General features: G+C 33.0%; 3 protein-coding genes and 1 non-coding gene across 5 annotated transcripts; 2 read left to right on the top strand and 2 right to left on the bottom strand.

The window, feature by feature from the left end:
- Window positions 1-4,955: 4,955 nt before the first annotated feature.
- LOC111920168 (CBS domain-containing protein CBSCBSPB1) lies at window positions 4,956-8,542 on the top strand. 2 transcript variants are annotated; one of them, XM_023915766.2, is made up of 15 exons: window positions 4,956-5,110; window positions 5,228-5,397; window positions 5,584-5,752; window positions 5,831-5,963; window positions 6,061-6,231; window positions 6,327-6,405; window positions 6,516-6,629; window positions 6,707-6,773; window positions 6,877-6,982; window positions 7,062-7,120; window positions 7,227-7,336; window positions 7,429-7,559; window positions 7,643-7,728; window positions 7,881-7,970; window positions 8,084-8,542. In XM_023915766.2, the coding sequence occupies exons 2-15, from the start codon at window positions 5,270-5,272 to the stop codon at window positions 8,267-8,269; spliced, it is 1,629 nt and encodes a 542-aa protein (XP_023771534.1). In that variant the 5' UTR covers window positions 4,956-5,110; window positions 5,228-5,269; the 3' UTR covers window positions 8,270-8,542. The 2 variants fall into 2 exon arrangements, with proteins under 2 accessions (XP_023771534.1, XP_023771533.1); XM_023915765.3 differs by having other exon boundaries at window positions 4,965-5,123.
- A 245-nt stretch (window positions 8,543-8,787) lies between these two features.
- TRNAS-UGA (transfer RNA serine (anticodon UGA)) lies at window positions 8,788-8,869 on the bottom strand. The gene has a single exon. It is a non-coding gene; the product is annotated as a tRNA-Ser (tRNA).
- Window positions 8,870-9,046: 177 nt separating this feature from the next.
- Window positions 9,047-11,424, bottom strand: LOC111920166 (protein NUCLEAR FUSION DEFECTIVE 4). The gene is made up of 3 exons (XM_023915763.3): window positions 10,991-11,424; window positions 9,987-10,897; window positions 9,047-9,724 (listed from the first exon to the last, which is right to left on the bottom strand). The coding sequence occupies exons 1-3, from the start codon at window positions 11,321-11,323 to the stop codon at window positions 9,250-9,252; spliced, it is 1,719 nt and encodes a 572-aa protein (XP_023771531.1). The 5' UTR covers window positions 11,324-11,424; the 3' UTR covers window positions 9,047-9,249.
- A 421-nt stretch (window positions 11,425-11,845) lies between these two features.
- Window positions 11,846-13,097, top strand: LOC111920167 (thylakoid lumenal 17.9 kDa protein, chloroplastic). Its single transcript, XM_023915764.3, has 4 exons — window positions 11,846-12,185; window positions 12,272-12,386; window positions 12,482-12,551; window positions 12,748-13,097. Exons 1-4 carry the CDS (start codon window positions 11,872-11,874, stop codon window positions 12,966-12,968), a joined length of 720 nt encoding a protein of 239 aa, XP_023771532.2. The 5' UTR covers window positions 11,846-11,871; the 3' UTR covers window positions 12,969-13,097.
- Window positions 13,098-13,984: the final 887 nt, after the last annotated feature.

Genomic DNA, 13,984 nt, shown 5'->3' with positions numbered 1-13,984 from the left:
AACTTTTATTATATAAGGATTAGTTTTATTTAAAGTAAAAGAATAAAATAATCAATGAGGGGTAAAATATTATGTAATGGTAATTAATAAAAGAATAATTATTTTGTAATGATTAGTTTATTTTAAGAAAAAAAATTAAAATGATTATTAGGGGTTCTTTAAAAATGTAAAAGGGATCCACATAACTTGACCTATTAATTTTCAAATATTTTTTATGATAAGAATTGTTTTGTTAAAGTATCTCTTTACAAAATTGTTTTGGCAACAGCGTACTAGAAAACGTTTTCAAAGCCAAATGTGTGTATTCCTTTTAGTGAGATGACATACTATTTCATGAAAAATAATGTTGGGAACAAAAGTAAAATTCTTGATATTTTATGAATTTGCTATATGTATCAAACAAGGCTTAAGGAAGGAGTGATAACACCTTTAGCGACATATCATTTTTTGTGCTGCCACATTTTTTTTTCCTACCAACTCATTAAAATGTTTTGCTACTCATTTCATAAAGAGTGGTGACGTTTTAAATTAATAGGCTTTATTTTGAATTAATAGGCTTTATTTTGAAAATAGAATAAAGAAAAACGTAAAACAATAGTTATAAACCAATCAAAATCCACAAATACATTTTTCTCTCTTCTCTCTCCTCTCGCTAAATGCTTGGCGATCCATTTTTAACACATCCTCCGGTGAATCTTAAGGAGTGGTGTTTGATATTTAACAAATTGTTTGACGAGAGCGGTAGCAAGTCCACTACCTCAAGCCTAAACGGATTATGAAAAAAAATATATCTTTTACAAAAAAGACAATCATTCATGAAAAGTGTTAAAAAAGAATTTATCAATTTATAATAACATAGTTTTTTTTTCAAGGACAAATCAATCTACTCATAAACTACCATATGTCTCTAATAAGACTCGAACCCATAACATCTGAATTGAGAGAGTCACTACTGTTAGATTAAGACGTCTAAGCTCATAATTAAATTGATATAAACTTAAAATTAAATTGGTTATAAACTTATAACCAGAAATAACTAAAAATGATACTAACTACAAATTATGGGGAAATGATATGTTAATGTATTATATGATTAATGTATTAGTTAGAAATATATAAATGATTTGTTAATTTATTATGTGATTAATAAATTAATGCGAAATCAATAATAATTATTTAACTATTAGTCAAAATTAATCTAGAATTAATTCGAGATAATTGAAATTAATTAAAAGTGCAATAAGTGAATTGTAATTGTTCAATAGTTTAATAAAAATAAACAATTTTAAAACTCTCCATGGTATGGACTGTTTTTGAGGGATTCCTAGGGTTTCTGGAAGCCTCTTGGTTGCATATAAAGAAATAATTTGAATTGTAATTAAATCTATTATTTAATCAATTCAAATCTGTATTTGCATGTAAGTTACATAAACTATAAATATGACTTATCAGGAGCCAAAATTCATGTACAACCTTTCTAAGAAGTTTATGAACGAAATTTCCCTCTCTTCTCTTCACACACACACACACACACTCTCTCTCTCTCCATCATCTTCGTTATAGTGTTTCTAGGGTTTTGGGTGTGAGCCATTAGAGACATCATACTTTTGGTGCTAGTTTCTAAGATCAACTATTAGGGTTTGAAGTGAATTGTTTACTTAAAAAATTCAAAGGTATGTAATCCTAACTTGGTATTTTTGATATATTAGGGTTCTTGTAGGTTTTGTTGTTCATTGTATGTTACCTTCAAAGTGTTATCACAAAGATCATTATAGGTTGACTATGCCCATGAGCGGAGCTTTATTAGAGGGAGGGGGACTGTGGCCCCCCTGAATTTTTTGGTAAGAAGTAGTCCATATACTTTAATTTTATACATACTAGGCCCAAAAATATAAAATTTTAATTGTGCCCCCTCCCCTTCCGCTCACCAATTTTTATGCATATTATATTTTCGAACCCCCCCCCCCCCCCCCCCAAATCAAATAATGAAGCTCCGCCCTTGATGTGCCCCTTAAATATTAATTGATTGTCCACATGTCCATGTATTTTGTCTAACATTGATTGTACATGAGATGAATTGAAAAAACAATTTTTTTCTCTAACTTTAGTCTTCCACGATATGGCATGCCTTTTGCCACGGCATTACGCCAGTCTAAAACCGACATTCATGAATTTTCTCGCTAATCTGATTAGTAGGGTTATTTTTATTGATTATTTTGTTTTGATTATGTTGATATATGTAACATCTTGTTTCCTGGCATTTCTTATTTCAGGGCAGTGTGCCAGAAGTAGATTGTGTAAAGGCTATGGGCCTTAAAGAGGTAATGCTTAGGCCTTTTGGATGGAGGCAATAATGGTTGCGAGATCTTAACCTTTAAATTGTGTTTTGGGCCAAAGGGTAGAAAACGGAAAGTCATAGACTGGGATCTTGCATGAAATATGGATTTTGGTTCGAAAAGCTTTTAGTCCAATATATTTAGATAATATTGTGGGGCTCTTCAACACCTTTCGTGCATATAAAGATCGCCAAAATCGAAGTTGGATCAAAGAAGTTGTAGTAAATTGAAAGTGTGTTGAAGTTGGGAAGGAGGCTGGTACGTTGCGCGTACTGGCATAGTGAAGTCGCGCATTTAGAAGCGTACGTCGGGCATACACGACCAGAACCCAAACCCTAATTTTTGGGTTTTGAGCTTATTTAAGGTCCTTAACTCTCCCAATCCCTTTCCATTCTCAGCCTCCAACTTCCCAAAGTCCTCCCTTGAAACCCTAACCCTAGTTTGAGCCTTGTGAGCTAAAGAAGATGGTTTTGATTACCTTTGAAGAAAGGAGAAGGTGGTGATTGTGCTTAGAAGCTTAAAGCAACCTTGGATCTGGAAGTTCTTTTCCCCTAGTCATCTCCAGAAGGTATAAAGTTTATACCTTTATGCATCCATTAATAGATCTAGTTAGAGATAAAAGTTATATCCTTTTTGTGATATAATTTGTCGATTTAAGTGTGAGTTGTTCCATAGCTTGTAAGATACATTTCCACATGTATTTGGGAGCGTTAAGTCATAAAAATGGGAAAATGAAGCCTGGCAGCCTGCCAAAGAAATCTCATGAATGACGAATCCATATAAATGGTGATATGTTTAAATGCTCCACCGGACCCAATAAATGATCCAAACATAATTATAATGATTCAAAGCACCCCAACGTTTTAGATTGTTTAGAGCCCAACCCACAATCTAATTATTTTATAATTTCTAATGTGACGTGTCCTTTATAAAGAAAACCTTTGGTTATATATATAACCCACAATCTAATTATTTTATAACTAGTTTATAACCCGTGGGAACCACGGTTACAAACTTATTTAAACTTTAATATTAAAAACTCAAAATTATTAATCACTTATTTTAAATAAATTATTCATTAAGAGATTTTTTAGTTATATAAAATTATAATCATTGCTTTAAATAAATATGTATAATTATATCACTTTATAATTTGTGTTAATTTTATTTAATTTTCATTATAATGTTATTATTTTAATGTAATTAGAGTGGAAAATTTAAAATTTGAAATTTGAAATGGAGATTCAATAAGTTAGCAAGTGACATGCATTAATTAGGAGATATAATACAGTGACACATGGCAAAAGAAAAATAAAATATACATTAATTATGAAGCCTAATATGGTGACACATGTCAAAAGGAGAATAAAACTATTCTTTTATTAGAATAGAGATTTCTAATGTGACATGTCCTTTATTAAGAAAACCTTTGGTTATATATATATATATATATATATATATATATATATATATATATATATATATATATATATATATATATATATATATATATATAAACATGTAAAACTAACATAGTTTATTGAATATACGGTAGAAAAAACACATAAAATCTTCAAAATTTAAATTTCAAGAATTTCAGCTTTTCTAAATTGACTTTCCGGTATCACCCGTGGGCTTGACATATATCGTATCGGACTTTGTATTAGGGGTGTTTAAAATTAACGGAAACCAAAAAACCGAACCTAAAAGCTGACAAACCTTATCGATTTTTAAGTTAACTGAATTAGGTTTTTTTGATTTTTTTCGGATTGGTTAACTAAATCGCTAAAATATTCGGTTTCTTGGTTCGGTTACAATTTACGTCATTTACATTGGATGGTTAACCGAAAAACCGATTTTTTCATTTGTTATTTTTTTGGGGAATGAAGTTAATTTGAAATTAATAATTATAAAATACAATTTTTATTTAATAATTATTATCAATTAACATTGACCTGTTTAATATATAATTTCCATTTTTTAATTATATTTCATCATCATTAAACATATATTGAGTAACTCTTTATGTTTTTAAAAAGAATAAGATGTACATTTATATATTGTTAACTTATGTATTACTTAATCGAAGTATTTAGGTTTACAATAAAAACGATTATATTATCTATTTTCATTATTAAAACAATTGTCCAAATAAAATCTCAATTAAAAATATATTATTACCATATATATAATTCAAATTTAAGAAATGACAATTATTGATATCACGAAAGATTATTTTTGTTTTGGAAAGTCGTTATGAAGTTTTTTAGTTATGAAACACATTTATTTATTAGGACAGGTTAATTGGTTAACCAATAACCGGAAAAATAGGTTAACTGGTAATTTCGGTTTAATAAATTTGCAAACTGACCACTTCGGTTAATCTTCCAAAATAAAGTTTCGATTCTTCTTAATCATCTTAAACATCGGCCCCTACTTTATATTGGATTTGACCCTTTTTCTACTGCTCCAAAATATCCATTATGAAGCACATTGTTATTTTACCAAAATTATACAAATCGGTTATTTCTTTAAAATGCTATAAAAGTTTCCTCAATTTTCCAAATAAAAATATAACATAATGAAAATGAGTTAATGACTATTTTAACATGATTTTATAGAATTCTTTGTATGTTTTCTAGAGATAAAAAAGCGCCTCATTTCCTCCTCTGAAATTGGAACAAGGATCTGCACATAATTCATGGAGAATTCATGAATACCTTCCAATCAATTGTCCTAAATCTTGTTTATGTGTGAGCGATAACCGATATCAGGTTAATTAATTGTGTAGGTGTTCTTTCTTTTGATGTTATTAACGGAGTACGATATTGTTGTAGTAATCTCATTGTGTCATGTTCCCAAAATTGATCGATTCATGCGATTTCATGTAGGTTAAGGTAAGGAATCCTGATTGACACCTGCCCGTGGTGAAGATGACGACTAGTCATGCAGGTTCTTCTTCACGAAGAAGCATGGCGTTGACAACATCGTCGTCTCAAAGGAGGAATGGTTCTGAAAGGGGAACCCCTGATCGCAGATCCCTTGTTGCTTCTCGTTCCATGTATGCGTTTTTGATTCCGTTGTATCTCGACTCATTTAGATTCTCCAGTTCTTCATCTACATGCATATGAACAAATGAACAACTGAGCATCATACGAACGCCTTTTAATCAACTTAACTTATACTTCAAATTTCAATTCTAATACGCCACAAATATTTTGAGATATGGTTTGAAAAATCTGTATAGGGGACTAACGGGAGAGCGTACAGTGAAGCGTTTACGTCTCTCAAGGGCCTTGACAGTACCTGAAACCACAAGCATCTATGAAGCATGTCGTAGAATGGCTTCTAGAAGAGTTGATGCACTTTTGGTTACTGATTCAAGATCTTTACTTTGTGGAATATTAACAGACAAGGTTAACTTTGTCTTGAATTTTCTTCATTCATCTGGATTCCTATCTTTCACTAATTAGCCATTATAATAACAACCGAAGGACATTGCAACAAGAGTAATTGCTCGTGAGATTGATTTTGAGAACACGCCTGTGTCAAAAGTGATGACGAAAAACCCCCTTTTTGTACTTTCTGATACTCTTGCTGTTGAAGCCTTACAAAAGATGGTTCAAGGTGAGTATTAAACTATTAATCATGAGAAATGAGATGATTTTTTTTTGTAAGATAACTTGCTAATCTGCTTTACTAATTGAAATTCCTAAAACTATAGGAAAATTCAGACACTTGCCAGTTGTAGAACATGGAAAGGTTATTGCTTTGCTTGACATTGAAAAATGTTTATATGATGCAATTGCACGTATGGAACGTGCAGCTGAAAAGGGGAAAGCCATAGCAGCTGCTGTTGAAGGTGTTGAGAAGCATTGGGGATCTTCTGTTTCTGGTTAGTAGTCAAAGTTCATTTCTATTTTTCACTTATGCACTTCAAGATTCATAAATTTTTTAAAAATACGAGTAAAGTGACTTAAATTCAAACAGGTTCCAACACGTTTGTTGAATCACTTCGTGAACGGATGTTCAGACCATCTTTATCTACTATAATCTCCGCGAATCCAAAGTAGGTAATACCTTTACTTAATTTCTTTTTTTTTTTTTTAAATAAATTTCTTCATACTGGATTTTTCTTGAAATGGAAATATATCGATGATTTCCACAAAATAATACCAGGGTTGTCACAGTTTCACCATCTGACACAGTGGTAACAGCAACAAAAAAGATGCTCGAGTGTCGCATGAGCTCTGTTGTTGCAACTATAGATAAAAAACCAGTTGGGATTTTAACGTGAGTGTCTCAATTATATAAAAATTTAGAACAAATAACAAACAACACCATAACATGCTATTTTCTACTTATATTAGATCAAAAGATATCTTAATGAGGGTGATAGCACAAGATCTTCGCCCCGAACTCATCTCTGTTGAGAAGGTAAATTACCTAACTGCCCCTGTTTCCCCGTATCATCTACATTTTTCTTCACAATATTTATGATTTTCAGGTTATGTTTTTTATTTTTATTTTTATCAAGTAGGTAATGACTCCAAATCCAGAATGTGCTACACTTGATACACCTATTGTCAATGCCCTGCATAACATGCATGATGGGAAATATTTACATCTTCCTGTAGTTGATAAAGGTAATCATTAAATAAATAGTTGTTAATGCTACACAATTCATACGTATAATATCTAAAACTAGCAGATGGTTTGGTGTAGAGGGAGTTGTGGTTGCTATTGTGGATGTACTTCATATAACTCATGCTGCGGTAGCCACAGTAAGTAAATAAAGTACATGTATACCCTCAATGAAATTGTGGACGAGTTTTGTTTATTATTTTAGTTTTTTGAATATATATTATAGTGCGATTGCCATGTCTACAGGTGGGGAATACAGCGGGGATAGACAACGAAACTGCAAGTTCAATGATGCAAAAGTTTTGGGACTCTGCCATGGCAATATGTCCGGGAGATGATGATGATGATCTAAGGAGGTTATTGGATGTGATTTTTATTTTAATTACATTATTGCGACTCTAATTCAATGTTGGTTTATAATCTAAATACAATCGATGATATGATACAGTGAGAGCTCTGTGAGATTGGTTTCGGAAGCAGGAACAATGAAAACTCTTCCGTATCCTTCATCAACAATACCTAATGCGTTTGGTTTCAAGATCCAAGATAAAAGGGGTCGGATGCATAGATTTATATGTGGTATGCTTAATTTTTTTTTTTTAATGTTTTAAAAGATATATTTATGGTTTCGTTTAATTAACCGGTTTTTATTTTGGGTTTAGATACTCGAAGTTTGGCGGATCTTATAACTGCAATTCTTCAGAGAGTAGGTGGTGAGATTGACCGCAACAACCTTCCACAGATTCTGGTATGGTCTATATATATATATATATATATATATATATATATATATATATATATATATATATATATATATATATATATATATATATATATATATATATATATATATATATTCAAGTTTTTTATATTTTTTGCTTACGAATGATCCATTTTTAGTATGAAGACGAAGATCAAGACAAGATCGTACTGGTAACAGATGCTGATCTTGCTGCAGCTGTTGACCATGCAAGATTATCCGGATGGAAGGTATGATCCATTTTACCATGATACATAAGACCCAATTTGTTATTTAAGGGAAGAAGAGATGACATTCATACGAATGAGACCCAATATGTTGTTAATGGTGTACATCTATACAGGGTTTAAAATTGCATCTAGATTATTCTGGGGTACCTAAACGTAGAAAAGGGTCTTCCACAAAAGGAGGTATTATGGAGTTTGCTCAAGGAGATGCATGGACCACTGCATATAGTACAGTTGCAGCTGGAGCTGCGTTAGTTGCCGGTTTAGGCATGGTTGCCTTTTTGAGAAGAGCTGGTGTCTAAAGATTATTTTCAACACATTCCCAGACTTTTCTTGAAGCATATATATATCATTGAGAATCGATGATATGAAACAAAGATCGGTTGTATAGTTGTAAATATAGTCTTGAATGTCTCAGCTCTACTTTTGTTATAAAAAATGAGATAAGATTGTATTAATGAATGTGTTGTATGATAATCGATCACTTTGTATCGGGTTTTTGCTCGATGCATATTCTTTTGTAATACTTGTAAGTCATTGCAGCAGCATCAAAGAAACATTAAATTCATTATTCATAGCCATTTCTATCTTCGATTAATACATTTAAATTATCCAAAGAAACATCAAATTCATTATTCATAGTCACATCTATCTTCAAAGATTAAGACATTTAAATTATCCAAAATTGTATGACTATTTGAGTAAGTTGGGGGGACATAGATATTATATAATAAGTGTAGTTTTATATTTTAAATATTCACCTTTTTTTTAATCATAGTTAGTACGATAAAAAACAGAAAAATAAAATTATATTACTTTTCGTCGACAGCAGGGTTCGAACCTGCGCGGGCGAAGCCCAACAGATTTCAAGTCTGTCTCCTTAACCACTCGGACATATCGACGCTTTTGTTTTAATTTGGATTATTAAAGTTAAAAAATAGTTATTACAAATTGGAATAAAGAAACCCACGTAAGAAATCAAGTTTACTAATTTATAAGGTAGCTATTGTTTGTTTATTGTTCCAGAACTAATTTTTTTTTTTTCTGCATACCCAAAAAAATATACCGACGATGAAAGATTAGCTGGTAAACACACATATTTTTATCCATTAAAAACATAAAATATACAATGATATACATTTTATCTATAGCTTTACATACTCTTAACTTATATTTCACAATCGGATCATGTCCGATAAGCTATAATCCCAATAATACAAGCAATATTCTCTTCCAAAAAATAATTCAAGCAATTATTTATAAAGTATAAACATCTCAACTTCTAAGTCCGTGAGGTCCCGTAGAGTTGAGCGTAGACTCCTTTAGTCCTGTAAACAACTGTCACACTCAAAGCAACCGCAATTACACAAAGTGCAGATAAGATCCCACAAGTGATGGAGTAACATATGGTGCCATAGCATGTAAGTTCTTCATTATCTTGAAAAATACGATGGTTTATGGTCATTTGCTTCTTTGCTTCATAGTCATAAATTCCACTAGCAATGACACCAGAAAAGATTAGGGAACCTGTTGGGCTTGCTAGTGCAAGACAATTATACAATGCACCAAAACTCTTCAAACCGAATAATTCAGAGGCAGTTGATGGAAAAATGGCCCAATGGGCTCCATAACAGAGTCCGATCACCACCGAAACAATGTAAATAGCACCGGGTGCGCCGATTGCGTAGTAGAAAAGCGAACCTGCCATTACGACTTGAACTACACCCATTGCAACCGGTCTTGGGTATGCGTACTTTCTAGCATGCAAAAAGATTTATCAACACGCAAATAGTACAATATTTAATTTAATATGTTTAAAGTTATGTTACTCAAATGTACTATAAACTTGAAGGTACACTCATCAACAAACTTAAAAAAAAATCAGGTAACCAAAAAAAAAAAAACAAAAACTTGACTTCAACATTCAAAGTATCTTAGAGTTTTTAGGTTCTATGTTTCGAGTCATTTTACAAATAAACATTATAACATAACAGTTTTAACAAACATTTTAAAACGTACCTTACGATTACCTCGGAGACGTATCCACCACCAACACGACCAAGAAAGTTCCAAATACTAATCATGGAAACAAATATATGCGGATTTTCATAACCAAGCGATTGGCACATTTGACCAAGGTTATCAATTATGGTCAAACCGGATCCTGAAGCCAACACTAACGAAAAAAACATGAGCAAGAAATCAGCTTTTACCAACGCCTGCATTAACGTAAAATCCTCCCCTCTTCGTGGACCCTTCTTCCGCCGCTTCACCCTCACAGCCCCATCCGCCGCCGCCTGCACCAGTCTCGCCTGCAAATGAGAGATTCTCTTTTGCCTTTCGTAGGCAGAAAGCAAGTCTACTTCCGATGTCTTCTCATCTTCCATCTCACTCATTATCATTTCATTTCCATCTTTCTTTTCATCCTCGTTAAGCAGTAGCCTTTCCTCCGGTAGATTCTCTGAGAAAAAAACCAAAAAAACGGGAATTGCAATCGGAAGCAATACGAGGATCAACAGCCCAACGGTGAGCAAAGTCACGGTTATCTGGTTCAGAACGATCAGATCTTGTAAAATCAAAATTCCGAGGAGATAAGCCGCGAGAATGAGGCAAACACTGTAAAGAAATACAAAGCTTGTGTCATCGGATTCTCGAACTTGTCTATGGCCTCCGACAGGTCTAACCATGAACATTACCGATAATATAACGATCGTGGGACCCACTGCAACCAAGAAAATGATGGAGGATTGATCGGGAAAATTGAAGATTGTATAAACTTGTGTCAAAATCGCACCACTTAACCCGGCAAAACCCTTTAATATTCCGACGACTGGACCACGGTTTTTTGGGAAGTTCTGAACTCCGGATACTAAAGCTCCGGTATTGAAGTAGGTTTCTCCGTTTGTTCCGACGAATATACAAACACATAGCTGAAAGTATATATATGCAAACGCTTATAGTGAATTAAATCGATGATCAGATGAGTGAAGGGGAAAGAGGGTTAGAGAAAGTGAGAAACTGACCACCCACAGAGGCAATTCCGGCAAGGTGTGTGTGGTGGTGAGCCAAACCAGACCATATCCGACGAAGTTTTGAACAGCTCCAATGAAAAGAACCACCCAAATGGGAGCAATTTCGCATAAACTACCAGGAATGAATCCGATTGCATCACCGATATCTTTAGCCACACCCAACATGGCAATCTGCCGCTGATTGTAACCCATGGATTTCTTTATCACCGGCGATATGCTGCCGAACAAGTACCCAAGACCTGAGCAAGATTGAACCCACATTGAAGCTACAAAAACCAGCCATCTGTTGTTGAAGAAACTCTTTGTTTTTTCATGTAACCCCATGCTTCTTCGTTTTCAGTTTGCACTTGGTAAGTGTGTATTAATGTATTATGGATTGGTTGAGAGAGTGGTGAGAGATGGTCCAAGAAAAAAATCATTTTGTTTGTGGGTACTAATTCAAAGATATTTCCTACATTTTTATCGCTACTTGGAGGATAAGATCCAAAAAATAGTTTCCAGGTGGATTATAAGTTTGATCCTTTAAGTTTAGCAAATTTTTTCTGTTTTGGTTCTAATTTTTTTTTTTATTAGCTTACATACATATCAAAAAGAAAGTTTTAACAAACCAAAAAATGTTTAATATACGTTATTTGGATTTAACAGGATACCAAACCAATAAAATTTATAAAGCTATTAAACCAAAATTTATTCAGTTCGTTTTGATTAACAATTTAAATTTTTTTTATTTATTTATCTTAACTTTTCCTTCCAAACCCATAAAATTTTATTTATTTATTTATTTTAGCTTTTCCGTGTTTTGTTTTATCATTAACCGGAGCACTATCAATATATACATGCGACCCACAAGTGAGCCCAAGTTATTGATCACCATGAGTTTCGGTTTAACTACACACCTTCTCCCTCCATTTGCACTCAAGAACACCACAACCACAACCACCATCAAACAATCCCCAATTCAATCATCAACATTATCAGCTTTCTTCTCGCAAAACCCTAATCCCAAAAAACCATCTCTTTTATCAAATCATCTGCTCTCTGTAGCCATTGCCCTCATCACCCTTACTTCACCACCGCCCTCCATTGCACTCCCTTCTCTCAGCAACTCCCTTCCGCCGCCCAATTTACCCCCCGCCACCACCCCATTCTCTCAATCCAAGAACCTACTCACCGGATTAGACAATGGGTAATTCTTTCTTCACATTTGTTTGTTGAATGTCTACTATTTTCTTCATATGATTTGTTTAATTTAGAAACATTTTTGTTTTGCAGGAAAATCAGACCGTGTCCATCGAACAATCCTGGGTGTGTTTCAAGTAACCCACAGTCATCATCTTTTGCCTTCCCTTGGAGAGTCCCAGACAAGTCTATCGATAATGCCCTCCAGGTGTTTGATATTTTGTCACTTCTATATACGCTTTTTCCTTTTGAGTCTAGTAAAAGCAGGTTGTGAAGATTTGATTTTGTGAACCTTTATTGCAGCAATTGCAACAATCAATTCTAGAAACACAGAAAAATGCCACGATTGAGATCGTTGAGGATACCCCAGATGGTAATTTTAGTCTCAATATTCGAAATATAGTGTTCAGATTTACATGCCCTTAATCAAGATGAGATAATCAAGTGTTAAAAATCACAATACTCTTGTACATCTTTCTCTATAATCATATCCGTTTAGTTTTTTTTTACTATAAATAATCAGAAAAATCATTGGTTATTGATCTTTGTGCAAAATCTATACCCAACAGGCCAATATTTACAGGCCACGGTTGATGGAGGATTTGGGCGAGATGTTCTTGAGTTCTTGGTGAAAGGAGATGTGGTCTCTTATAGGTGCATGGCCACAAAAGTTACATATATTTACCCTTTTACCACAGCCTTAGGGGATTCAAAGGGTCAAGAAGAAAGAATAAGGAAGGTTGTTGACCAATTAGGGTGGGATGCTCCTAGCTTTAGTGCCATGGATTAGGGTCACTATGAATGTATATATACACATTTACACAATCCTGTTCATTATCTTCACTTTGTTTGTGTCTACATAATTTGAATATGAGATAGTACTGTTCGATTCATTCAATGATTTTGTTGTGTTTACTTAGTTGTTTATGTATTTTTTCTAATTTGTATTGTTTTAGGGTAAAACACCTATTCATGAAAAGTTTTTTCTAATTTCTTACTGGTTTATACAAAGAAATAGATTTTTTAACCCATTTATGTAGTCATGTTTTAATTTGTCAGCCAATTATTTTCCCAGTTAATGAATTATTTTACTAAATTGGTTGTATATGTTGGTTTGGGATTGAAAAATGGTTGCATAATTGAGTAAGAAATCATGTTGTGAAAATCTAGTTCAAGTAGGAGCTTTTAGGTTTTAGCCTATATGTTTTATATAATTTTACATCTTTCAAAAGGTTACAATTATTTTTTCCGAAAACTTCTAAATAAAAGATACCACTTCCTTATAGTTTCACCAATATACCGTATGTTTAGAATATTTTTTTGTAAGGCAATTGACTTTTCCTCAACGTCCATGGTGGAGATAGCAAGCAATGTGCACAATGTCATAAATGTTTGGGGTTGTTTACAACACGAGGAAATTTGCGCTTTTAGGATTGGGATGTAAGTATTTGTATTTTTATTTTTAGTTAATTTAATTGCACTATAAATGTATTTTAATATTCTTTTATGCTGGTAGGGTGTATGTAAGAAATTTGGTATTTTATCGGGACTAGATCAAATGCATGAACAAAGCACATAAATCATGAGAATTGAGCAGTAGTAGCTCGCGACACCATATTTAGCGGAAATATAGGTAATAGCGTGATACTAATGTCTTATAGCGACGTACTAATTTAATAATCATGCTCATTACTTTTATATATAAATAGGCATAAACATATCTTCATCAAAACGATGTACTAAACTTTCCAACTGTATACAACCCTAGTTTCAACCGAACCTTTCTTAATGATCCCTCTTGGGATG

The sequence above is a fragment of the Lactuca sativa genome, chromosome 1 (assembly GCF_002870075.4).
Source record: "Lactuca sativa cultivar Salinas chromosome 1, Lsat_Salinas_v11, whole genome shotgun sequence".
In the NCBI taxonomy this organism is placed as follows: Eukaryota; Viridiplantae; Streptophyta; class Magnoliopsida; order Asterales; family Asteraceae; genus Lactuca; species Lactuca sativa.
This window is presented reverse-complemented; position numbering and strand designations above follow the sequence as displayed.